This window comes from Martes martes (assembly GCF_963455335.1).
Source record: "Martes martes genome assembly, chromosome: 17".
In the NCBI taxonomy this organism is placed as follows: Eukaryota; Metazoa; Chordata; class Mammalia; order Carnivora; family Mustelidae; genus Martes; species Martes martes.
In genome coordinates this window covers 1,991,139-2,014,873 of record NC_137905.1, presented here as the reverse complement: position 1 = coordinate 2,014,873, position 23,735 = coordinate 1,991,139, and the positions used below count along the sequence as shown (strand labels likewise).

The 23,735-nt window shown below is 56.5% G+C and overlaps 1 protein-coding gene across 6 annotated transcripts in view; it reads left to right on the top strand.

The window, feature by feature from the left end:
- BANP (BTG3 associated nuclear protein) overlaps nt 1–23,735 on the top strand; it is a 117,633-nt gene that overhangs the window by 21,873 nt on the left and 72,025 nt on the right. For 4 of the 6 annotated variants that reach the window (XM_080829128.1, XM_080829131.1, XM_080829126.1 and 1 more), the window contains exons 2-5: nt 2,217–2,355; nt 6,571–6,662; nt 7,714–7,913; nt 22,572–22,688. In XM_080829128.1, the coding sequence (XP_080685254.1) occupies nt 2,286–2,355; nt 6,571–6,662; nt 7,714–7,913; nt 22,572–22,688 (479 nt within the window). In that variant the 5' untranslated portion in view covers nt 2,217–2,285. The remainder of the gene's footprint in view (nt 1–2,216; nt 2,356–6,570; nt 6,663–7,713; nt 7,914–22,571; nt 22,689–23,735) is intronic. The other 2 variants (XM_080829130.1, XM_080829129.1) reach the window with 1 other exon arrangement.

Below are 23,735 nucleotides of genomic sequence, written 5' to 3'. Positions count from 1 at the left end.
CTGAATATTTAGAAGAAAGGCACGGCTTAGAATAATGTTTCTAATGTTGGTGTTCTAGGGTCCTATATGCCATTGAGGTTAGAAAGTTTTAAAAGATGCAACAGTTTATTTTCTGAGCTCCCTGGCTCTGTTTTTCTCCCCCACATTTTTTTTTTAAAGTACGCTCCGCGCCCCGAGTGGGGTTTGAACTCACAACCCCGTGATCGAGTCTCATGTTCCGCCAACGGAGCCGGCCAGGCTCCCTTTCTCTCCCGCCTTCAATCAGACTCCATTTCCCTGTCTCTCTCTTCCTGTCCTGACTGGATATTCTATCCCCAGTCATTTCTTTTTAGTGGACGTGGCCCGAGGGGAGCTTTGGAAAGTTGGATAATTAGCTCTGAGAGTTCCCGGGGTCCGGAGTGTGCCAGGCCTTCTCGACACGTCGGCAAGCCCGTCGCCATTCTCTGCCCTTGGGTGGTGCTTGGTCCTGGTTCCGGCGCTGCTGCTCCCCGCCTCCTGCTTCCATCTCCTTCCCCGCCCCAACCCCCCACCGCCCGCTGACCTTGTAGCTTCTGGCCCGGTGACCTTGTAGCTGTCAGGGCTTTGTCCCCCCTGTGCTGGTATTTTGGGGCTCGTCAGGAAAACCTCATCACACCGTCTCGTTACGGGTGTTGACCTGAATGTTGGTCTTGCTAGCCTAGCTGCTCACGTGGTTTTATGGGGGGAGGCGGGGGTTAAAAACCTCTGTCATCACCATCTTTCCACTGTGGGTCCTACCAGGCTCTGTCCTGCCTGCAAGGCCTCCTCCCTCCCTCCGCCCCACAGTGTGTCATCAGTCTCCCCTTTGTTATGGACAGTTGGTGCTGGGGCCTCTCATTCAGTGTCAGGTGTGTCTGGAGAATAAAAATATCTTTGCGATTTCCAGAACGCGTTCATGTAAAAATGTTGCCCATACTCTCTAAAGGAAGAGGTAAGACAGGAGCGTGGTTCCTTCTTTTACAAAGTTGGCTCTAAGAAGTTCTGTAGAATTAAAATCTGGATGAAAGAGAAGAGGAAGCACATTTTCTTCGAGGATGTAAGGACGTGTGTGATAACCTGCAGGTTTGCTCTTACGCCTGCCGGAACTGACTCGTTAAAAGGAAGTGTCCTTAGACACCTCGGTGAAACCAGGTGATCTGAAATTTTGACTGGACTCCTCCTGCCCCGCGGTAGCAGGGACTCGGGACTGTGAGACGTCCTGGTGACAGGGGCCATGCCGGAGAGTTCAGGGTGTGCTTCCTGTCCCCGGAGAGCATGTACTCTAGTTGGTGGACGAGCAAGAAATAATGTGTATTAAAAACGTGTCGACACAAATAACTGAAGATAAATCTGCGAAAACGTTATGGCGACATTGACTCCGGAGGGCTCCAGGGCATCCCATTTTTAAGTAGTATGGTTCGGTCCAGCTGTCGACAGACCATGTCTGGCATCCTATGACCTCGTTTTTGTTTTGGAAGAGAAGGTCCTTCTTGGACTAATCAAAGTGTTTCAGGAGCAAGAAGAAAGGAACTGACTGTTCCGGAGATGGTTTTTGGCTCAGGGGTGACAGCTCAAACCCCTGCTCCTGAGGGCACGTGGGGGACGGGACGCTCCCGGGGCCATGGTCCTGGGGTGGTGCCGTGGTTTGGGTCTGCCCTGGAAGCCCGAGGGCAGCAGAACAGAGGCGCTTAGTGGGAGGGCGGTCTGGGTAGCAGAGAGGGAGCGTGGGCACTGCCTCGAGGGTGGCAGGGTCCACGGGGGGACAATCCAGGAGGTGGGCAGCGTGTTTCTGGAGACTGGCAGTGGGCATGTGACAGTTCTCCAGTAATTCTCCGGGTCGTGGTATGTGTAGCAGGAAGGGCAGAACAGTACTGCGGGGGAGGTAGAAGACCCCTGAGGCTCGTGGCTTGGGGGCGGCACAGTCAGGCCATCACAGGCCGCTGACTTGGGAGGTGGTGCGAGGAGGAGTGGGCTGGGGAAGCGGGAGGCTGTCGGGTAGGGGCTGATCTCGTGGTTAAGGATGGAGGCCCTGAGCCGTGTTTGTGAGCTGCTTCTCGCCTCTCAGAGAACGCTGCCGTTTGGGGGTCTGAGCGAGGAGAACCCCGGATCCCACGGTGCCGAGCACCCGACGTGCTCTGGGACACGCACGGTTGGCAGTTGGCCTCGTGTCACAGGTCGCGCTTGTGATCTCCCTGTCCCTGTCTGTCTCGGTTTCTCAGGTGGCAGAAACACAGTCCCGCGTGAGTTTGGTTCCTGCCCGCGCCCCGGCCACTCTCCTCTCCCTCTGGATGATGTCCGAACAGGACCTGGCGGACGTGGTGCAGATAGCCGTGGAGGACCTGAGCCCCGGTCACCCAGGTACGGCGCGGAGGGCCGGTGGGCGGAGTCCGGAAGGCCGGGAGTGCGGGCGGGACTGGTCTCTCCTTTAAAGGCAGAGCGAGAGGGACGCCTGGGCGGCTCCGTCGGTTAAGCGACTGGCTTCAGCTCAGGTCATGATCCTGGAGTGCCGGGATCGAGTCCGGGATCGAGTCCCGCATCGGGCCCCCTGCTCGGCAGGAAGTCTGCGTCTCCCTCTGGCCCTGCCACTTCTCAGGCTCATTCTCTCTCTCACTTTCTCTCTCAAATAAAGAAATAAAATCTTAAAAATAAATAAATAACTAAAAGCAGAGCAGGAGAGAAAGTGACGCGTGTGCGGGCGGTGGAACATGGAGACCTCAGCCCCGCATCCGTCCTTCCCAAGGGGCAGCCCCCGGTCCCCACAGTCTCTTCCCCCCTCCCTCGGCCACCTGCGGCCATCCCCCGACACGGGGTTCCACCACTGTCCTCCTCACGACCTCCTCTTCTTAGAGCTCATTAGTGCAGGTGCTTTGTTGGGGTGCACCAGGCCGCCTCAGGCACCCGACTGACGGGCCTCTTCCCCGTAGACGTCATTCCCCGGGTCTGCGGTAAAGGAACTTGCTCCCATCTCTTGGCAAATATTTTTGCAGGTTAAGTTCCTGGAAGTAGAATTTCTGTGTATGTTCAGAATTTCGATAAGAAACGACAGATTTCCCAGAAATGTTTATTAAGTCATTTTTTCATTGACTGGGAGAACTTTTTATTCTATACTTTTATTAAGGTGGGTAGTTTCTCTTAAGGATGCCAAAAGCACATATCTACTTTGACATTTTTTAAATATTTGTTTTGAGAAGATTCTTTATAAAAGAAACCCTAAGTTTCAGGGATTTCACCTATGAAAAAGCTTTGTCTGCACATGTATTTTAGAAGATTTCTTTGTAAACGTCCTTTCCTCTCTTTTCTTTTTTTTATGCGTTGAAGTGAGAAGCGCACATGACAAAATCACTGAGTGTGTTAGTTGCCTGGCTATGGTTTTTGGAATCGTAGAATTGAAATGCTGATTTTTTTTTTCCCCCACAGTAAAGAGAATTTTTGGAAATCTCCTAAGAGAATACAATGATGTCTGTCTTTTATGAGCTATTTGATATGTTAATTGAAAAAAACCTTCACGGGGGGGAAAAATAAAAAAACCCATTTGGAACTTAGTTGTGCTCCGGGAGGGAGAGCAGTGTGAATGATTTTACAAGGGGAGGACCAGTCACGAAGAAGTAGAGGCACTCTTTATGGGATGCTGTGCTTTTTCTCTGATTTTGCCTCTCATTTTTTTGTAAGAGCCACTGTCACCTGGTGGCTGGTGAGATCAAGCGTCTGTCAGGTCACTGAGCAGAGTCAGCACGTGGAGTGGGGCCGAGTGAGCGCGGGCTTCTCTGTGGCAGCCGGCCCGGCTGCTTGGAGCCAGAGCTTGTAGCCGGGCCGCCTCAGCACCATGCCTCCGGTGCCACTGAGCGCAAAAGAAAAAAAAGGCAAAAAAATATAAAAGTGGAAACACTATCACTGTCCATAAAAATTTGAAAAATAACTTCATATTTTGGTAGGTGGATGACTGTGTCTTTAGGAAACACACACTGCGATGTTAGGCGAGAAACTTGTTCCAGTTACATAGATTTTAAACTTTTTTAGAACTCTTAAAGGTCTGTATAGTTTACTACCCAAGTAAATTCTTTCTTTGTAGATTATGGTTCAAAGAAGACTTAGAGAAACCGTGTCTGACCTTGGTCTTGTCCAGTCTCCGTTCCCAGAGTAACTGGGACCGTAGTTGGCTGTCCGGTGAGGCCGTTCTCACCGGGCCCTCTGAAGCCCCCGTAGACAGACGGCTTCCCATCTCTGGCCCGGAGAGCTCGCACACACCTGGCGTGTCCCACGGGGCACACACGTCGGCCTCCAGAGTGGGCTTGAAACGGAGATGATTTTTTTCCTTCGTCTCTGAAGTACGAACTTTGTCACATTTAGAGGTGGTTAAGCAAGTGGGAGAAATAAAAATGTCCCATGATCCTCGCAGTAGAACTGCTTATGGGTGTGGGCGTCTGTCTCCTCCTTTGTGATGCTTGGGTCTCTCTGAACCTGCGCGTCCTCCCCATGTGGCCGCCCCGCCAAGCTCTCTGGCGTGGACACAGACTGCAGCCTCCATCGGGCCCGGCCCTCAGCTGATTGTCGTGGCTTTAACATGAACGCTGAGTGCTTCTACCTGATTCCAAAAATAACACGTGCAAAATTACACAAAGCAATGCCAGTCGTTTGTGCAAGTGTAGCACGGGACAGCTGCCCCGGCCAGAGCTAGCCGTGCTGGAATGGCCGGCGTGTCCACCTTTGTCGTTGGCCGTGGGCCCATGTCCTTTCGTGGCACTGCTTTGCTGCCCTTTGCTCAAAGCTTCGAGGTGTTCTCGCTGCTGCGGGGCGTCTTCTCTCCCGTTACAGGAACGAGCTGTGTGGCCCTGGACAAGTCACTTACCCTCACTGGACTTGCTTCCTCTAAAGCAGATGAAAAGGATTAGAGTTATGATCGCCAGGATCGCTCTGTCTTCCAGTCCTGGTACAATTCACCACTTTCCAGTGGGAGTAAAGAGACTAAGCTTTTGGGAACCTGTGTTCTGCTAACCACAGACACTTGTGGTGGCCTGGATTTTCCCTTTTTTTGCTTAATTAAATGAGAGTTCATTCCCCCACATTTCCGTGGAGGCAGTTGAAGCCTTCTGCGCTGCGTGGGATCCACGGGGTACGGCGCACAGCCCTTCGGGCAGCGGGAAGCTGCTTGTTCTTGGGGGCCCTCGGCTGGTTTCTGCAAGGTGCAGCCCTGGATAATTTACCTCTAGGTAAATCCTTGCCTAGAACCCGCGACAGGCTTGTGTTTGAGCCTCGGGACTCTTTATCATTACATTTTGGTTTCTTGATGGGTCATCTTGTAGATACGGGCTTAAAGGCATTGACACTTACAAAATTGAGATGCGACTTGGAACCTCGGAGCCTCCTGCCCAAGCGACATGCTTAGGTGGCGGTGAGGCCCGGCACCTGGCTTTCCCCCAGCCCTCCCTCAGGTCCACGTGTGTGGGTGGCTTTGTGCAGAGGGGGCAGGGGAGCTCTCTGCTCGGGGGATGGGCCCTTTGTCCCAGCTGGTATCAGGTGAGAGCTGGCTTGAGTTCCAGCCTCCGCACGGGGCTGCGGGGACGGCGGCTCCGTTTCCCTGAGTGGAGGTGGTTGGGCGGTGGGCGGTCCTGGGAGGGCTGGGGAGAGGCGCGCCGTCGGAACAAGGCCGACGAGGTGCCTGTCACGGTGAGTCTGTCCTGCTTCACTGAAGTGTGAGGTGCACTTGGAAGGTGGACGGCTGATACCCCAAAGCGTGTGTGCACTCAGGTACGTTTATAGGCGCACACTTACACCCCGTTGTACTGTGTGTTCTACGCGTACTCCGGTGTGTTCTCACGTACCGGTCGTCATTCCGGACTGGGGTCCCCGACTGCTTTACCGTGAGAAAGTCGGTAGAAGCTGCAGAGCGGGCGGGCGTCTCTGCGCTACGTCTGCGGCCACATGTGGCCACACAGGAAGGAGGAGGAGAAACACACGGGACGGGCGCGCTGGGGGCTGCGGGCAGGGAGAGGGCGAGGAGAAACCCTGCGTGAGACAGAGGGGGCTTCGTGGTGTGACGTGAAGACAGCTGGCGAACCTGGAGTTCTGTGTGCTGCTGCAGGTCCGTGGTCTGGGACCAGGGCTCAGGGATAGGGACGTGTGCCTCAGGAGGGGATCGGTTGTGGCCCGTTGTGGGGTTTGATTGTGTGTTGATCTTCAGTGTTGAGTTAGTAGTGACCTTGGGATGGAGGGAAGGCGGTAGGCACTGACTGTGGGCAGAGCTGTTGGTCCCCCACGCAGGGGCTGGGTGGCCGGCAGCACAGGGGCAGGGAGGCTGTGGTGTGACCGTGTCGTGTCTGTGTAGGAAGCTGGCGTATGCACCCAGGGTTTTGATTTCCAGATGAGGTCGTCACCGACAGGCCTTTGACGTGGACAGAAGTCCTTACTGTCCTTGGGTTTCGTGAAGCTGGGATTCAGGTGGGGGAGCTGCATGGAGCCCCGAGAGCGGCGTGCGGCTCTTTGGTCCGTGAGAGCTAGGACAGACGCTGTGCACGCCTGAGGCCGGGCGCCAGCGGCCACAGCGCTCACCCCTGCCATGTCTGCGTCGGTTTGCAGTCGTGCTGGAGAACCATGTGGTGGCGGACGACGACGAGCCGGCCCTGAAGCGCCAGCGCCTGGAGATCAACTGCCAGGACCCCTCCATCAAGGTGAGCGCCTCCCTGTGCGTCTTGCTGTCCTGCCGGGGGTGCCCGCACCCCTGCGCTGCCCCAGGGGTCCCCCCTGCTCGGGAGGGGCTCCCCCCACGGCCTCGCTGGCTGCTCGCTGCGGCTGGAGCTCTGTGGTGGCCCAGGGTGCGTGGCGTCTGCAGGGCCCGCCGGGCTCTCTGCACTTCGCACTGTGGTCGCGATGCCCGGTGCTTGCACCATGGGGTGCCAGCGCCCAATCCTCCTGGAGGACGTGGAGGCAGCCTTCCTCACACCTGGCAGCCGCGTGGTGAAGACTCGTCTCGGGGAGGGGCTGCTCTGATCACTGTGGGGCTGCCCCACTCAGCGGGCCGGGCCGTCAGCCAAGCCTGTGGATTCTCGAGAAGCCCCATGTGCTACCCGTGCACCGCAGGCCCCGCTCCCTGTGCCCTGGTCCCCGCAGCCCCACGCCCTTTCTGCCCCACCCCCCAACTCGGGGGCGGGAGAGTAGAGCGCCAGCGAGTTCCCGGTTGCCAAGCATTGCCCTGGCTGCAGGGACCGGCGTGGGTGCTCGTGGGTGCAGATGCATGGGTGCGCGCGGTGTCTCCGCCCCAGGGGCTGGTGGTGGGAAAGCCAGGGGCTCTCTTGGCCCAGGGTGGGCTGGCGGCAGGGCCTGGGGCCTTGCCGGGAGGAGGCAGGGGCAGCGCTGCAGCTGGAGGTGCCAGGCCGGCCACTGGGTGGCAGGCTTGCTGTGCACAAGCGCGCGGCTGCGGCCACCCCGCTGTGCCGCCTCCCCGGCTGGGTGGCCCGGCCTGCTTGTGCATGTGCCTGCCTGGCGCCCGGAGCACACCCTGCACGCCGCCACTGCTCCTTCCACGGAGTGGGCTCACCCGCGGGGGCGGCGTGCGGCCCTGTTCTGCGCATCTGCTGCCCCTGGAAACAAAGGAGCCCAGGGGCAGGGACCCTTCTGCTGGAGTGGACGTTGTTGGGATTAGGGCCTCTAGGGCAGGGTCTGTGCCGCTGTCCCCTATAGCCATGACACCCCTTCTGAGCGGTTTCTCCTTTCCTCTTGCAGTCATTCCTGTACTCCATTAACCAGACGATCTGCTTACGGCTGGACAGCATTGAGGCCAAGCTGCAGGCTCTCGAGGCCACGTGCAAGTCATTAGAAGAGAAGCTGGACCTGGTCACCAACAAGCAGCACAGCCCCATCCAGGTCCCCATGGTGGCGGGCTCCCCTCTCGGCGCGACCCAGACATGCAACAAAGTGCGATGGTAAGAGCCCAGCGGAGGGCGGGCCGCCTGCTCCCCGGCCCCCGGCCCCCCGGCTCCCCGGCTCCCCGGCCCCCTGGCTCCCTGGCTCCCCAGCCCCCTGGGACCCCGGCCCCCCAGCCTGGCCGTTCGTGTCGCCGTGCGCGTGGCTGGGCGGCTCCAGTTTCGTCACAGCCGCAAGCCGCACGCGGGACGCCCAGCCCGGCGCCTTGAGGTCCTTCCACAGGTCTCTGTCAGACAGAAGCCGCACGGCGCATCCTCTCTCTGGGCCGGGGCCACTGGGTCCTCGAAGATGTGCATCTCTCCCCTTCCTCTCGGCTCTACCTGGCCCGCGTGCACCCCGGTCGTGCTTATCCATTTCACTCGAGTCACCGGATTTTTCCCTTCATATCAGCAGTTGTTCCTGTGGCTTTTTCTTTTTTTTAAATACTTGGAATCTAATGTCAGTGATGTGTGTGGTCCTTCAGACACTGTTTGAGTTGGAACTTGGTAAAGGATTTGCTTAGATGGGAAAGGTGCCTCGCAGTGTTTGGCCTGTTCACAGATGTCTGTCCTCGGCGCCCGTGAGATGCCGGAGCCCCTGCGAGGAGCTGAGGCTCAGTCTGGCACCTGTGCTTGTCCCCGCAGCTGGCTCCAAGGACGTCCAGCGTGTGGCGGTGGCAGAATTAGTCCTTGTAGCTGATGAGCGCGTGAAGCGTGTTTGCGGGGCCTTGCTGCCAGAGTTTGCTGGGCTCCCCTGTCTGCGCGCCCCGGGGTCAGGAGCAGCAGGAGGGCCTTGGTGCACTTTTTCAGGGGAATGTGGGGTTGAGGAGGGGTTCCTGGTGTGATTTGGGGGTGCTCACGACGAGGCTTCACCTTGAAGGCGGCCCCTGTCCTGGATTGTCCGGGACAGCCGTGGATGACCCCTGCCTTGTGGGTATAATGGATGATGTCCTCCTGTGTTGGGCACCTCTCTCTGTCCCTGGGGGGGGATGGTTGTGGTATTCTCTGAGACAGGTCTCCTGCCCGCGTCTGTGTGTCCTCCCCGAGCGGACACTGGTTGAGCGTGTGCTCTGCAGGCAGGGACACTCAGCCCCAGCCTCTGGTTCGGAATAGATTTCCTGTCATGCCTTCGTACTCTCAAAAGTAATGTTGAGAAAGTAGAGTTTATAATGGAAAAGGGAGTATACCGTCTTAATTGTAACATGAGGAGATATAAAAGGGTGGAAGGTGTAACAAAGTAGCGCGTGTTTTGGGTTGTTAGTGGTTGGAGGAAACACCCAAGGAGGCAGTGAGCAGGCCAGATGCCCAAACCCCGTCTGCCGAGTCCCAGTGACGGGGAGGGCTGCCGCACTAGGCCACACCGCCTGGGAAGTCAGATACCAGTCGTCATGGAATCTTACAAAATGAGCAGTTCTTGATGAAGTTTCAAGTAAAGCAAGTAATTTTTTTCTAGACTTGAACCATAGTGGAGTTCCTAGAAGATTTGTTGTATTAAAACTATCCAAAAATATTTTGTGTGCCAACGCAGGGTAGCGTGAGATTTCAGGCCCAGGACGTCGTTAGGATCCTGTGTTTTCTCACATGAGTGCCTGGGACATTTGAAGTTAGTGCGGCAAGACTTTTTTGTTAGATGCGAACGCCTCACGTACCGACAATGTCTAGCCTTCGTGGCCGTACGCACTATATCGCGGTGGTGTCTTGTGAGATGACGGCCCGGTGTTCACCACTGGGTTTCGGAGCTTTGCCCGCTCCCCCCCAGCCCCCGGAACCTCCCTTGGGAACCGCTGCTCCGAGGGGTGGGAAGAGGAGGAGGGACACGCTGCCTCCAGCTCGCGCGCCGGACGCTGGCCTGCGCGGAGGGCGGTCCTCCCGAGCCCGTGCCTTTCTCAGCGGTGTGTGCGAGGGCTGATCTCCGGGAGTCGGGGAGTATCCATTCGGATCCTCTGCCGTTGATTCCTCGCGACGGTTCCGGCGGGCTCGGCGGCACCAGCTGGAGGCCTGAGGAGGGCACCTGGGACGGCTTGTTTCGGGATTCCTTCCCTCTCCAGAGCGGTGCGCGCTGTTGGGAGCGCAGGCCTCTGCGCGCCACAGGCTGCCGTGCGTGGTCTGTAGCCGCAGGCCGAGCTGGGCCAGATCACAGAGTCATATTAACGGTCCTCATCTTGCAAAGCAGGACAAGACGACGGTGACCTAGGCCTGCCTTAGGACCTCCTTGGCATCTCCCATAGTTTTAACGATGAAGCTGGCGGGTGGGGAGGAGGGTGGCGGTGCCCCCAGACCGGTGCGCCACGTCCCTCTGGGGTTCGGGTGGTCTGATGACGGAGGGGCTGCTTGGATAAAGAAAGGCATTGCCGGGCTGCAGGAGGCCCCCAGCATTTCTGACCCTCCTCAGCGTTTGTGATTTCAGGCTCGTGGGGAGGTCCCGTCAGCACTTCCCTGAGTGGGGGTGCTGTGACCTGGCTGTGACCCCGACCTGCTGTGGTTTTCTCCACGTGTACTGACAAGCGGCAGAGCGAAAGGCGAGTTTTCTGGCTTGGACGCAGATACTTAACCTAGCCCATCCAAATCACTCGGGTTTCCTGGCTTTCAGGAACGGTACGGGTGACGTAGAATGACATCGTTCTAGAACACGCACGCGCTGTGCCGCGGCACCCGGTGCGCTGACTCTGTTAGTAAAACCGTTAGGTGCAGACTGACGGAAGAGGGATAGGAGGGACGGTCCTTTCTGTGTTCCCTCCTAGGCATGGTTTTAAATGCTGCTTTTTTTTTTTTTTTAAGATTTTATTTATTTGTCAGAGAGAGAGAGAGAGCGCAAGTGAGCACATAAGCAGAGGGAGCGGCAGGCAGACGGAGAAGCAGACTCTCCCCCCCCAAGTGAGGAGCCCGAAATGGGGCTCGATCCCAGGACCCCGGGATCATGACCTGAGCCGAAGGCAGACACTTAACGACTGAGCCACCAGGTGCCCCTGTACAAGTGATTTTTAAAGAAGTAGGACGATAGTTGAAAACCACTAACATGAAATTTTGGGGAGAAGTTAAGTATAAGAATTTGATCCCAGTACATCAGTGCAAAAAATATATAGTTTAATTTGCAAGTTACGAATATGTAGACACATAAGTAATTAAAAACTGTAAGTGTCAAGTGTGGACAGTGAGTGAACGTAGAAGAGGGGAAGTCTCCAAAACAAATTAGGAGTGGGTTAACACCAAGTCACAAAGTCCTTTCACCAGTTATCTATTTTGGGCCTCAGGTATTGAAGATAAAGGTTGGATTATTTTATATGCAGCCCGTATGCTTTTAAGAAGAACGTAGGATTGCTAGGGCCTGTCTGCATTTGGTGTGGATGGTTCGTGGCAGGGTCTGAGTGTCACTGGGCCCGACGGATGCAGGCGCCATAAAGGTCTTTTCAGTTAACGAGGATCCTGGGTGGTGCCTGAGGAACCGTCCCTGCAACCACTCGCGCTTGCATTTGGAGAGGCCCCCCGTGGCCCAGATCCAGCCGCGACCCCGCAGAGCAGGGCCCAGTCCCTCCGCACTCGGAGAGTCACTGCCCTGTCGGTTGCCACTAATGACGGCCAGCCCACATGAGCGCGCTCCCGGCTCGGAGAATCCGTCACCCGTCTGTGTCCTCCGGGCGTGCGGAGCGGGTGTGTAGCATGCGATGGTCAGAGTTTACACCCGAGTGCGATCGTCTGAGCAAATCAAGAAAAGGCAGTGACGGAAGCTGCTTTTCTCTGGTGCTAACGCTTGATCGTTGTAATAAGAATGTCTGCGGGGGTCTTTGGAGGGGTTTCGCCCCGTGGCGGTGCTCTCCTTGGGGAAAGGGAAGGTGGGCTGGGGTGACTGCAGGCAGGTGCTTTTCGTCCTTGAAAGTGCACCGCAAATTCGGATTTTGCTTAATTGTGATTCTGGTGTTGCGACTTGAGTCTTTACCTCTGAAGCTGCTTTCCCTGGTGGCGGAAGGGGCAGGCGGCTGGAGCGCTCCAGGATGTGCTGTGCCGGTCCCTGTACCGCGGGCTCGTCCTTCCAGGGACTGCTGGGGGACCGGGTGCATGGACGGGGACACTTCCCCAGGTCGGCTCACAAGTTCCTCCTCGGCCCTTCTTTGAAGCTAGACGCCCTTTGAGTAGGACGCAGGGAGCAGGACGTGGCCGAGCGTGGCGTTGCCCCAGTCGACGGCCGCTGGGAGGCCGGCAGCACCGCACCTGGGCAGAACGGTGCCGGGATCAGGGGACGGAGGACCCGCTAGTGCATCAGGGTCTTCTATTTATTTGTTTTTTAAAGATTTTATTTATTTGAGAGAGAGAGAGAGACGGAGAGCACAGAGGGAGAAGCAGACTCCCCGCCGAGTAGGGAGCCCAACGCAGGACTCGATCCCAGGACCCTGAGATCCTGATCTGAGCTGAAGAGACCTGTGTCACTGACTGAGCCCCCCAGGCGCCCTGTGTGGCGGGGTCTTATAGGGCCAGACTCCTGGGTGAGTCAGAGGGCAACTCAGACGTGGGTGTTCTGTGTTTGTTTTCATTAATGGGATGTCCTAATTAGAAAAATGCTTGTGTTTCTTGCTTTTAAAAGCATATGTTTTTTATTTTTTTAAGGCACAAATGGTTTATTTTTATTGAGATATAATTGCCCTACAACAGATTATTTTTTAAACTTAAATCTTTTTTTTTTTTTTAAAGGGCTTTAGTGTGTTTCTACAATTTCGAAACAGCTTGTGGTAACCCAGTGGCCTCTTTGTAATATTCAGACATAAAAGTGATTTCTTTTCAAAATCCTGCCCTTCAGAGAGCTGTGGCTCCCCGGACACACAGAGGAGGGACGTTGGGTTATTTTCCTGGAAGCTGCTCATTTGCCCACGGAGACCTGAGACACCCGATCAGCAGGTTACTGAGGGTCCCTCTGCCACTGGTCGCCGAGTCATTCTGTTTCTCACAGGCCTTCGGTTGCAAATGTGGCGGGTGTTGGGGACACGCTGCTCTGCGAGCCCTGCGGCTTCCGGGTAGAGAGAGGTCCCCTTCCGAGCCTCTGCGCCGGCCTCGGAAGCTGCCAGTGGTGGGGAGCGCTGGCTGGTGCTGAGAGCGGCTCCCCTGGGGGCCGTGGGCCTTCTCCGTCAGGAGTGGAGCTCTGTGCGGGCTGCTCCGGGCAGGGCTGTTTGAATCGTGGGCAGATGGTTTGGTCTCAGCCACGATGGGCTCGAGTACAAATTTTGAGTTTTTGATGTTTCCACTTACTTTTGTAGACGTAGGATTTCTCTTCGGGACTGAGGCACACTACACCGGACAGCTGCCCACTCTTAGTGCCCTAATCACGACACCCGTGTGAGGGAAGCGTACACCTTATGCACGTATGATCTGCGGAACCATTAACCCGCTCTCACGACTCACGTGTAATCCGACACCCGAAGCAGGCGCCACGTCGGCTGGTGTTCGCGGAGGTCGCGCGCTTTCTCGGGGTTAGGAGCGCGTCCCCAGTGGTGCCGTAGCTCGGAACTCCGTTCGGAGAGAACCGGCATCATAACACCATTGGTCTTTTCTCTTGCACAGCTCTTTAATTCCTGGTTTTCAGCTGCCGTTGTTAATGCTCTTGTGTTTTTTTTTTTAATATTTTATTTATTTATTCGACAGACAGAGATCACAAGTAGGCAGAGAGGCAGGCAGAGAGAGAGAGGAGGAAGCAGGCTCCCCGCTGAGCAGAGAGCCCGATGCGGGGCTCGATCCCAGGACTCTGGGATCACGACCTGAGCCGAAGGCAGAGGCTTCAACCCACGGAGCCACCCGGGCGCCCCTGCTCTTGTGTTTTAAATTCTAGTTTCCCGTTGTTTACGAGCCGCTGCGACGAGGGATCTTCTGACCCTGCAGGTTGAGGGTCGCAGGCTGGCGCACTCTGTGTCTGAGAACTCGGCTCTCTCCTGTTTATGTCCCCTGCCCCCAGCACCTGTCCAGGGCTCTCTTTGCTTGCGAGAGGGTCTGGGAGTGGAGCCTGGCTGTGTCGCGCCTCCCAGGGTAGGCCCGCCATATGCGGAGGGTGCAGGGGTTCATGGTGGACGTGAGCCCGCGCCCCCCTGGACGTGAGGACCTCGGGTTGTCGTTCCCCTGCTGCCGCACCCGCCTCGTGTGCGCTGGTTGAGGCCTGAGACCGGCGAGCGGTGTTGTAAGTCGGTCACGCTGCACGCGCTGTTTCACGATGAGCCGCGTTCCTGTGTGCCGGTCAGGGGACAGCCGTGACAGCAGCGGGGGATGTAGGCATTCGGGGCACGCCTATCTGTGGAGTTTCAGAAGAATCTGCAAATGCGTCTTCTTCGAATAGAAAGTGGGATTTCTTGAGATTTTTGCTTGCTCTCTTTCATTGACTGAGATTTTTTTTCTTCGGAAAATGTGTATCGTGTCAGATTTACCGAGCGGAACTTGACGAATGGTTCCTTTGAATTGGGAAAGCCTCAGCTGTCAGCGGGGTCCGCGGGGAGGCTTCACCGCGGGTGGGAAGGAGGCAGAAATGTTCCCAAATGTCTTTCGAACGTTCTGGCGGGACTCCTCCTCCCGCAGTCACAGAGCACGGAGCCGTTCCTCCGGTGTGCCCAGACGCTGTGCGGGGGCTGCTCGCTTCACTCGGGTGGGCCGAGGGAGGCGTTGTGAAGGAGCCGGCGTCCTGTGCAGTTGTGGTCTTGCCTCCTCCTTGACGGCAAGGTCCCTGCCCAGCTCGGGTTGGTGCGAGCGACAGACTGGGAGCGCCTGGGCAGGAGGGTGGGTGTCTCTTCGGTGCCCAGAGCACGGCTCTCACTGAGCCCTCAGGACTTCCTCCGGGAAGGAGTTGGCAGGGGACTCTCCTTTGGGCACTTCAAGTCATTTAACCTTGTCTTTGGAAGGTTAGTTTCTCCTAGGACGGTTGTGCCCCCGCATCCGCCCGTGTCAGGGGAGGTTTCGGGACAGAACGTGGTTGTGGCCTCCCTTCTCTGTCTTGCGGTGGCGTGACCCAGTCCCTGCGTCCCCCCAGCTGCGGATGCTGCTTCCGTGAACATCCACGGGCCTGTCACTGTTGGGATTAACCCGACTGGCCGGCCGCTGGCTTCTTCTGTCCTAGATGAGCGTTAGTGTGCGGTGAACACCGGCGGTGCTGGTGGACAGTCTCCTTGGTCACTGGGAGCGACCACCCACACTGCTCGTTAAAAGCCTGACTTTCTGGGCGTGCCCGTGCTGTAAGCAAGCAGGGGTGTTCTGGGGTAACCCCAGCGCACTGAGATTCCCTGCCCCGCCATTCCTGTGGCGGACGGGCTAGTTGGTGGCCGCTCGTCCCCTCCGAGCTCGCCGCAGCTGCAAACCCGGAGCAGCCTGCTGTTCGGTTGGAGCTGGACCTCGAGCTCCCTCCTGCCGTCCTTGTTGAAGGGGTTCTTTCCGTGAGGACGCAGCCTGGCTCTTGTGTGTCTGCGTGTGCAAGTGTCCGTTGGAGATCGGTGATACGCCCCTGAGGTCTGTGTGGGGTTTGAGCCGGTTCACAGAGCTGCTGTCGTGTTCTCTCGGCTTACGTGGATCTGACATCAGGCTCTTCTAGAGAACCATTGGAAACTCTGGGTCCCCTGACTTGGTGTGATTTTGGCTTCTCTTTGCCCGAGGTCTGCGTGTGTTTGTCGCTGGGCCGTGTGCATGTCACATGCGAGGTCCTCTCTGGTGTTGGCCGGCCTGGGTCCTGGGCGCCCCTGCCCCTCCTCCCGGTGTCCCCACCTGCATCGACTACGGTGTGGGTCCTCACGCTTTGTGGCTCATACCAGCTTCTTTTCTGTTTTTCTTTTGTAACAAAAAGTGGAAAACACCAACTTGTGAGAAATACTTTAAATTCTGCATTTTTCAGGGAGATTTTCTTTTTAAGTCTTTTATTTTTGTGGTTTGTTGAGTTTTTAGACTTCAACAGAGCCCCTTGGCATACATGCAGAGGACAGTCCCGTTCTGTGTGAGTGATGGGCAGAGGGGACAGAAACGTTAACGTCTGAATCCTGGTACGGATAATTCTAACATGGTCACAAAGTGGTTTCCTGCCACAGAAGAGACGTTGAAGGCGCATTTGTGAGTTAGCTTGGAAGATGTGTGCATGATCCCTCGGAGAGCTGAAGACTGTTTGTTTTCAGTCCATCGAAATAAAACCGTGAAACCCCACACTGAAAGGGCAACGCAGTATAGCAGGAGGTGCCGTCGGGCCGTTTCTGGGCCGGGCTCACAAGGGGCTGAGAGCGTGACAGGCACTTGGTTTTGAATACGAGCTCTGTCACCCGTCAGTGGGGAGACCGTGGGCACATCCGTACCCTCTGCAAGCACCAGTCCCTCCTCAGCGCGCGGACAGCGAAGCTGCCCGTGAGGTCCTGTGTGCGAGCACGTGGCGCCCCTTCTCTCCACCCCGTGAGGCCGCGACGACGCGTCACACGACAGTTCTTGTTCACCGAGGGCCTAGCGCCAGCCCGGCCTCGTGCCCTGTGCCAGGCCCCGAAGCCCACCGAGTTCCAGGTCCCCCCCGTGGATGACCCCGCCCTCGGCGGTCCTTTGGGTGTCTTCTCGTGAGGTTTCTGTTCTGGCCCGTGATTCTTGGTCTCTTTCGGCCCGTGGACCGGCAGCTTGAGACCAAGGAATCTGGAGGCAAGAGCCGGAGCCCTGAGCTCAGTCACGGCGCTTAGTGTGGAAGTCATTCCCGTGTGAAACACGCAGGCTTGTGTTCTGGGCACTCACCTGGGTGGCAGGTGGACAGAGAGAGCCTGTGCGCGGTGTGGGGGAGGGGGAGTGCCGCGTGACAAGCTGTGAGTGCAGCACGTGGGAAACAGCGAGCGGGGCACACGTGTGCCTCTGACACGGGTGAACATGTGTGTGATTTTGTTGTTGGTGTTGGGAACTAGCGGCACCAGCAGAATCCCAGGAGAAATGGTTAGAAAAAAAACAAAAACCGTTGGGCTCACTGGGGGTGGTCTCGGCCCCCCCCCCCCCCAGGAAATTCTGATGTTGAAGCAGTAGTGGCTTGTGAACTGTTGCTCATTGGTTTCAGTTCGACTGTCCCTGGAGAAGTCTGGGACGGTGTCACATGGCTGTGTGGCCTTGGGCGGGTGACCGTATTACCTGGTCTGCACGGGGAAGGCAGTGCGGTGCCCCTCGTGTTTCGAGAGTGTGTCCTTCCACATGGGGTCCTCGGGGCGGTGCTGCCCACCATGACTGCTCCTGGGGGCATCGCTGGGGTCCCTGGACTTGGTCGCTGTCCATAAGGGGGAGTGGTCCTTGTGCCCCTGGTCACAGGTCACTGTGTATCTTTTACTTCTGAACAATACCATTTTGAGGTAAGCGTATCCAACTTGGGTAATAAGCATAATCTTAGTTAGGCATGCACATTCGCTTATAATTAGCATAATCTTAGAATTACAACAGGCAGGACCGTTTGAGTGTCTCATTTTTCCCCTTTTCCTTAATTTTTTTTAAAAGATTTTATCTATTAGGGTCACGTGGGTAGCATAGTCGGTAGCATAGTCGGTCAAGCATGGCGTCGGCTCGGGTCCTGGGATGGGGCTCCCTGCGTGGTGGGGAGTCTGTTTCTCCCTTCCCCCAACTTGTGCTCTCCCTCGCTGTCTCTCTCAAATAAGTAAAATCTTTTATTTGATAGAGCGAGTGAGCACGAGCAGAGGGAGCAGCAGAGGGAGAGGGAGAAGCAGGCTCCCTGCTGAGCAGGGAGCCCGATGTGGGGCTCGGTCCCAGGACCCCGAGACCATGACCTGAGCGGAAGGCAGACACTTCGCTGTTGGAGCTCCCCAGGTGCCCTAGTATTTTGGTTTTTATTTAGTAGGAACTTAAGAACCAAACGACAAACATATATGTAAGGATGTAGAAAATGATTTAAGGTTGTCAATGAATAAATTGGGCACATAGTTTTTAGAAAACAAAATGAGGGAGGGAGAGAGAAATCAGTGGGTGGAACATAGCAGAGAGCCTAGAAATAGGCCCACGGAGCTTAGAGGTGCGAAGACCCATCAGCGAGGGAAGGGCAGCCTTTTACTCATGGAGTCAGGACACCGGGACATCTGCAGGCAGAAGAGAGGAAGGAGCCTGGGGTCACATCACCCCTGGAGCAAAAATTAATTTCCAGTGGAGCACAGATTTCAGTGTAGAGCCGAGACCTGCAGAGGAAGCTGTAGGGGAAACTCTTTGAGACCCAAGACCTGGCTTGGACCTCTTAGACGTGGTACTGAAAGCAGCGTCCGTGAAGACAGTGAGGAGTTGGACGTGGTGAAATGACGAGCTTAGGCTCCTCGAGGAGGGGAGATGCGGGCTGTACCATGCGGCCCAGCAGTCCCGTTCCTGGGCCGTTAGCCTGGAGAAGTGAGAGCGTGTGTTCACAAGCGCCACGCGAATGTCTGTGGCAGCCTTGTTCGTAGTGACCCAAACCAGCCGGTCTCCCGCTGCCCGGGTGGGGTTACAGGGTAGAGAGCAGGCTGCCCACGAGTGACACCCTGTGCCAGGGGAATGTCCTCCGCCGCCCCCAGAGGGAACCGACCTCGGGGGATCCGCCCGGCCCAGAAAGCCGGTCTCAAAGGCCAGCATGTGTCTTGTGTTGCCAAGTGTGAGAACCACACAGGTGGAGAGCAGGTTAGCAGTTGCTGGGGGCAGGGATGAGGCTGGGAGGGTGGAATGTCTCAAGGGGCAGCGTCGGCCCAGGAGCACAGGTGTGTGTGTGGGGTCGGTCCTCCCAGAACCACACACGCAGACACACGTGCACACGTAGCCAGGAAATCTGAGGAAGGACTGGAGGCTCGTTCCCAGAAGTGTTCCCAGAAGTGTTCCAGAAGGGTTCCCAGAAGGGTTCCCAGAAGGGTTCCAGGGTGAGTTTCAGGCTTTCCCTACTGTACTGAGCTACATGCTTTATAGGGTGTCACCACGGGGGCACAGGACTCTGGGTACTTTTACCACCTCTGTAATTATTTCAAAGCAGAACCAGTAGGCGATACCATCGTGTTTGTGGCTGAGAGTGGAGGCGTGATAGAGCGCGAGAGGGACTGTACACCTGTAAGGGTTTGTGCTGGCGTTGGCCGACACACTTGTGGGGGCAGCCAAGCTCATTTGACATCTAGAGCAGGTCGGCAGGAGGGGAGGTCAGGATCACCTGGCAGGGGCCGCTTGGCATCTCCAATACCAGGAAAGAAGGCCTCGACCCCTCACCTGATCTGGCCAGGCCCACCCAGGATCATCTCCCTTTGGTTAATTTGGGGTCAGCCAGTGAGGACTTTTATTTTTTTTATTTTTTTTTTAAGATTTTATTTATTTATTTGACAGACAGATCACAAGTAGGCGGAGAGGCAGGCAGAGAGAGAGGGGGAAGCAGGCTCCCCGCCGAGCAGAGAGCCCGATGCGGGGCTCAATCCCAGGACCCTGAGATCATGACCTGAGCCGAAGGCAGCGGCTTAACCCACTGAGCCACCCAGGTGCCCCCAGTGAGGACTTTTAATCACATCTGCAGAATTGCTTCATAGCACATGCAGGTCAGTGTGATTGAATAATCGGGGAGTGTAGTTCAGCCCAGGCAGGACATGCACATTATGGTGGCGATTTTCCCATATTAACCCATCAACGACAGTTTCATTCTTACTAGTGTGATATAGATGTTCCTTAATTTTTGAAAAATGAGATATTCTTTTGTACACCTTGAGGCTGATAAACTGCATTGCCTTAGTTGAAAGTGTAAAATTTCTGGCGTGTGGTAACACTGACTGATTTGCTTTCTCAGATGTTTGCATTATAATCTGAATACCATCGTCTGTTTAAAAACACCCCACGAATGCGCTTTCCCCAGTTGAATTTCACCGTATTCCTTTGCCTTTTTTTTTTTTTTTAAAGATTTTATTTATTTATTTGACAGACAGAGATCACAAGTAGGCAGGGAGGCAGGCAGAGGGAGAGGGGGAAGCAGGCTCCCCGCTGAGCGGAGAGCCCGATGCGGGGCTCGATCCCAGGACCCGGGATCATGACCTGAGCTGAGGGCAGAGGCTTAACCCACTGAGCCACCCAGGCACCCCATTCCTGTCCTTTTTTGAAAGTTCGTTCCCATCTCCTCCTCTCCCAGAAGTTTGCCGGGTCCATCGGCCGACGTACTTCTGCGCAGCAGGGGCAGAGAGAGAGGCTGAAGCTGAAGAAAAGTGTTTCTTGTCGCTGTGAGGCCGCAGGTGTTCAAAGCTGTTTTGGACGGATCTCCTGACAGCGGTCATACCCGGTCGAACAAAACCGCATCCGTGTGTTAGCCTAGAACAATCTCGTAATAGTCCAGGGTTCCGACTGCGTCCCTGAGATGGATGGGGCTTTCGTGTTGACTAATCCTCGAACCCGTGGATGAGCGCGACTTATCGCTTAAAGGGAGACGAGGGTCAGCCCTGGTCCTACCTCCAGTGCTAGTTTCACAGTTTCAAGTGCTGGGAAGCTTCGTTCACGTAGAGAACTACGTGGGAGGAGAGACGCCTCTCAGCTCCTCGGGCCGTGTCTAAGGGCCTTGTACGCTGTCGTCGGGGATGACTTTTGATGATCTCTGGGCTCAAGAGGTAACTAGGTCGTCTGTCAGTTTTGCCAAAAGCCAAGAACAGGGTGCTGGTATCGCGCCGGGGCCGCCATGGTGGTCAGCAGGGGATCAGCTTTCTCACACCCAGCCTGGTGCCTCCCCGGGCCCCCGCGTTCCGCTGGGGGGCTGACGCTCCGGACGGACGACGTGCATCTGTGTAGCTGCAGGGACGGTTCGTTTCACTTTAGGTGGGAAAGGGGCTTTGTGAGAGAGAGCAGACACGTTGCCCGTGGTGCGCTCTCGAAGCAGAACCGTTTGGGAAAGAGTTCGTTCTGCAAGGCGAGGAACTGGACGTGGCGTTGCTGAGAGCCGTCCCCGTCCAGGAGCCCCGGGACGTCGTGGGGGCCCCTTCGGGCTGCTCGTTCACCTTAAGGCTGGTTGCTTCTGGACGTTGTCTCCTTGCCCTCGACGAGAGCTGTCAGGGAGGAAAGGTCTGTTTGTCCAACAGCGCTGCCAGTCGGTGCCACGAGTACATTTTAATCTGTTCCCTTCAAGACTTTGAGAGCTTTCGTGTCCTGCCGCCCATGGTGAGTTCCCATTAGCGCAGTGTTAGCCCGCAGAGCCGTCCTAGCGAGCGGCTCGTGGGAGGAGAGGGCGGGGGAGGCCTGCGTGTAGGATCCCGCAGGAGAGCGGGGCTCCACGGAACTCGCTGCACGGAAATAGCAAGTGCCCAAGAACCAGGAATCTCCCGTCTCGACAGGGGAGACTCGTAAATCTGGAAAGCCCGCTGCACCCGTGGTACCGAGTCGAGGGTCCCGGCCCCGGTTACGGTGATGCCTGCCCTGTGGCCGGGCTGTAAGGATTGGCCTCCTTTAGGTCATTGTCCGAGGACAAGTAGAATCGCTGAAAAATAATAATTCTGAATGAAATGCCGTTGATTCAGCTTTTATTTTAGAAAAACACCTCATGGTTCTGTGGTTTCCACAGGCATGAAACGGCGCCGTCTGTGCCCCTGATTTGGGGAGGGGGGTTTAACAGCCGTGTGGCCGTGACCCTGGGTTGCATTTTCTTTCTTTTTTTTTTTTTTAAGATTTTATTTATTTATTTGACAGACAGAGCTCACAAGTAGGCAGAGAGGCAGGCAGAGAGAGAGAGGAGGAAGCAGGCTCCCTGCTGAGCAGAGAGCCCGATGCGGGGCTCGATCCCAGGACCATGGGATCATGACCTGAAGGCAGAGGCTTTAACCCACTGAGCCACCCAGGCGCCCCCTGGGTTGCATTTTCATACACGCTTTGGGTTACGTGAAACTTCTCATGTGAAAGCATTGTCTCCCCCCGAGGGGTAAAATTTCAGAATGACCTCTTCGCACGTGGTGCTGCCGTGCATTTCCAGTGCGGCCCTGCCCCCTCCCCGCAAAGCACGCCCCGACTTCCCGGGACCACAGCTCCAGCCGCCGGACGCTCAGTGACCCAGCGGTCCGGGAGTCCGTGCCGTGAGATACGCTGTCGGCTGCCGCTTGTTGAAACTCACAGGCCGCCTCCCAGAGGGTGTCCGGGCAGGGTGCCGCCTCTCGGAGGGGACTAGGGACTCTATTCTGTTGTCTAATCCTTTTTCTTCGGAGGGAAGAGCCCAGGCTCTGTGTTGTGGTTCCCACACTCCCCTGGTAGCAGCCGGAGGGGACACCGTTGTGTGGTTTTGCCCCTTTCCTAGCAGACCTAACACTGGGGTGATGTTGACAAGCGTCGTGCTGAGGAAAGCCTCGATTTGTCGTGGAGGAACTCTCTGGGACGCACTGAGTACGGGTAGCAAGCTGTGTTTATGCCGACACAGTCCTTCAGAGACCTTAACTGCCCAACACCCCGTGAGCTCTCGCTCCTTTCTGTGTCAATATTCCTATTCAACTCCAGTGAGAACACTGGCTGTGAGGGAAGGTAAACTCTGTCCTCAAAAGAAAAAAAGGAAAAAACAAAAAGAAAAGGGAAACACCTCCGGTTTATCCTTCGCCCGGTGTGGACCGTCCCTTCCCTTGACCCGTGACTTCCGCTTGGGGCCACCTCCCCGCCCTTAGTGCAGGTCATGGGGAGCCGACTGTATTGAATGACTCTTGTGTACGCTGAAAATGAATGTTGTTGTTTTAAGGTCTTCTTTTTCTTTGTGATTCTTTTGTTCCCTAGCGTCGTCCCCCAGACTACAGTAATACTCAACAATGATCGGCAGAACGCCATTGTAGCCAAGATGGACGACCCCTTGAGCGGCAGGGCGCCGGATTCCCTGGAAAATGTCATTAGCAAGTCAGTAGCCACAACACCAGCCCCGCCTTTCACTGCCACTGCCACCGAGATGAGTCCCCTGGGGAACCAGCCAACGTTCCGAGCCCGGCACAGCCGGCCGCAGTTCTCCGTGGTAGGGGAGGGCCGAGCCGTGCTGCGGGCCCGCGTCCTGACGTGCTGGCTGGAGGAGCGGACGCGTCCAGGGGAGAGGCACTTGGAGCTGCCATGTCCAGTGCACTCGTGCTTTAGGGGAGCTGGCTGGATGTTTCCACGGCAGCCGCTGGAGCTTGTGTCCCCCTCCCTGACTGCCCCGCACTCACGTCTGTCCGTCTGTCTGTCTCTGTAGCAGCATGTCAGGTCAACAGACAGCCTTTTTTCAAGTTTGCTGAGTGAGGAAGGCATGTCCAGGTGATGTTTCTCTTTGGAGACCCGGTGGATGTAACCTTGGTCAGAAATAGGAGAGCTTGGTGGCAGCGTGTGACGGTGAGGTCACTGTGGGCGGCCCTGCCCGCCGGTCTGGGCTCAGCTTTTCCTGGGAACGTTCCCGAGAGGCCTCTTTGGCCTGTGGTTTCCGTCAGTGTGTCCGCAGAGTTCTGTTTGGCCTTTGCCCTCCGTCCTCCCCCAGCTGTGTCCTGCTTCCTTTATTGTCCTAGCCCGGTCTCGAGGGGCCCCGCCGGGCCGCGGCCTGCTGTGTCGGGTGGGAAAAGCCATCCGAGGAGACCCGGCCCGTGGAGGCGAGGCAGGGTCAGGCGGGCCTCCGGCGGGGCTTGGCTGGAGGTCAGCTGTCAGACTCGGAGCATTCAGCAGCAAGGTCAGCTCGGGCAGGCTGCCGTGGAGTCAGGTTCCGAAGGTGTAGCCCCCTCCCCGCGGCTCGGCCAGGGCTGGAGGTGTGTTTTGTCTCTGTAAACAGGGAAAGTGCGTTTCCTCCCCTTTCTCCCTGCCTGCCAGGCCCGGTGAAGGGATGTTGAGAAGGTCCTGGAAGTCCCAGGGAGCATGTCCCCAGGTAATAGTACATAGAGATGTTCCGAGCCCTTCTGGGAGCTGGCGGCTTGTGTCTTGTTTTAGGGG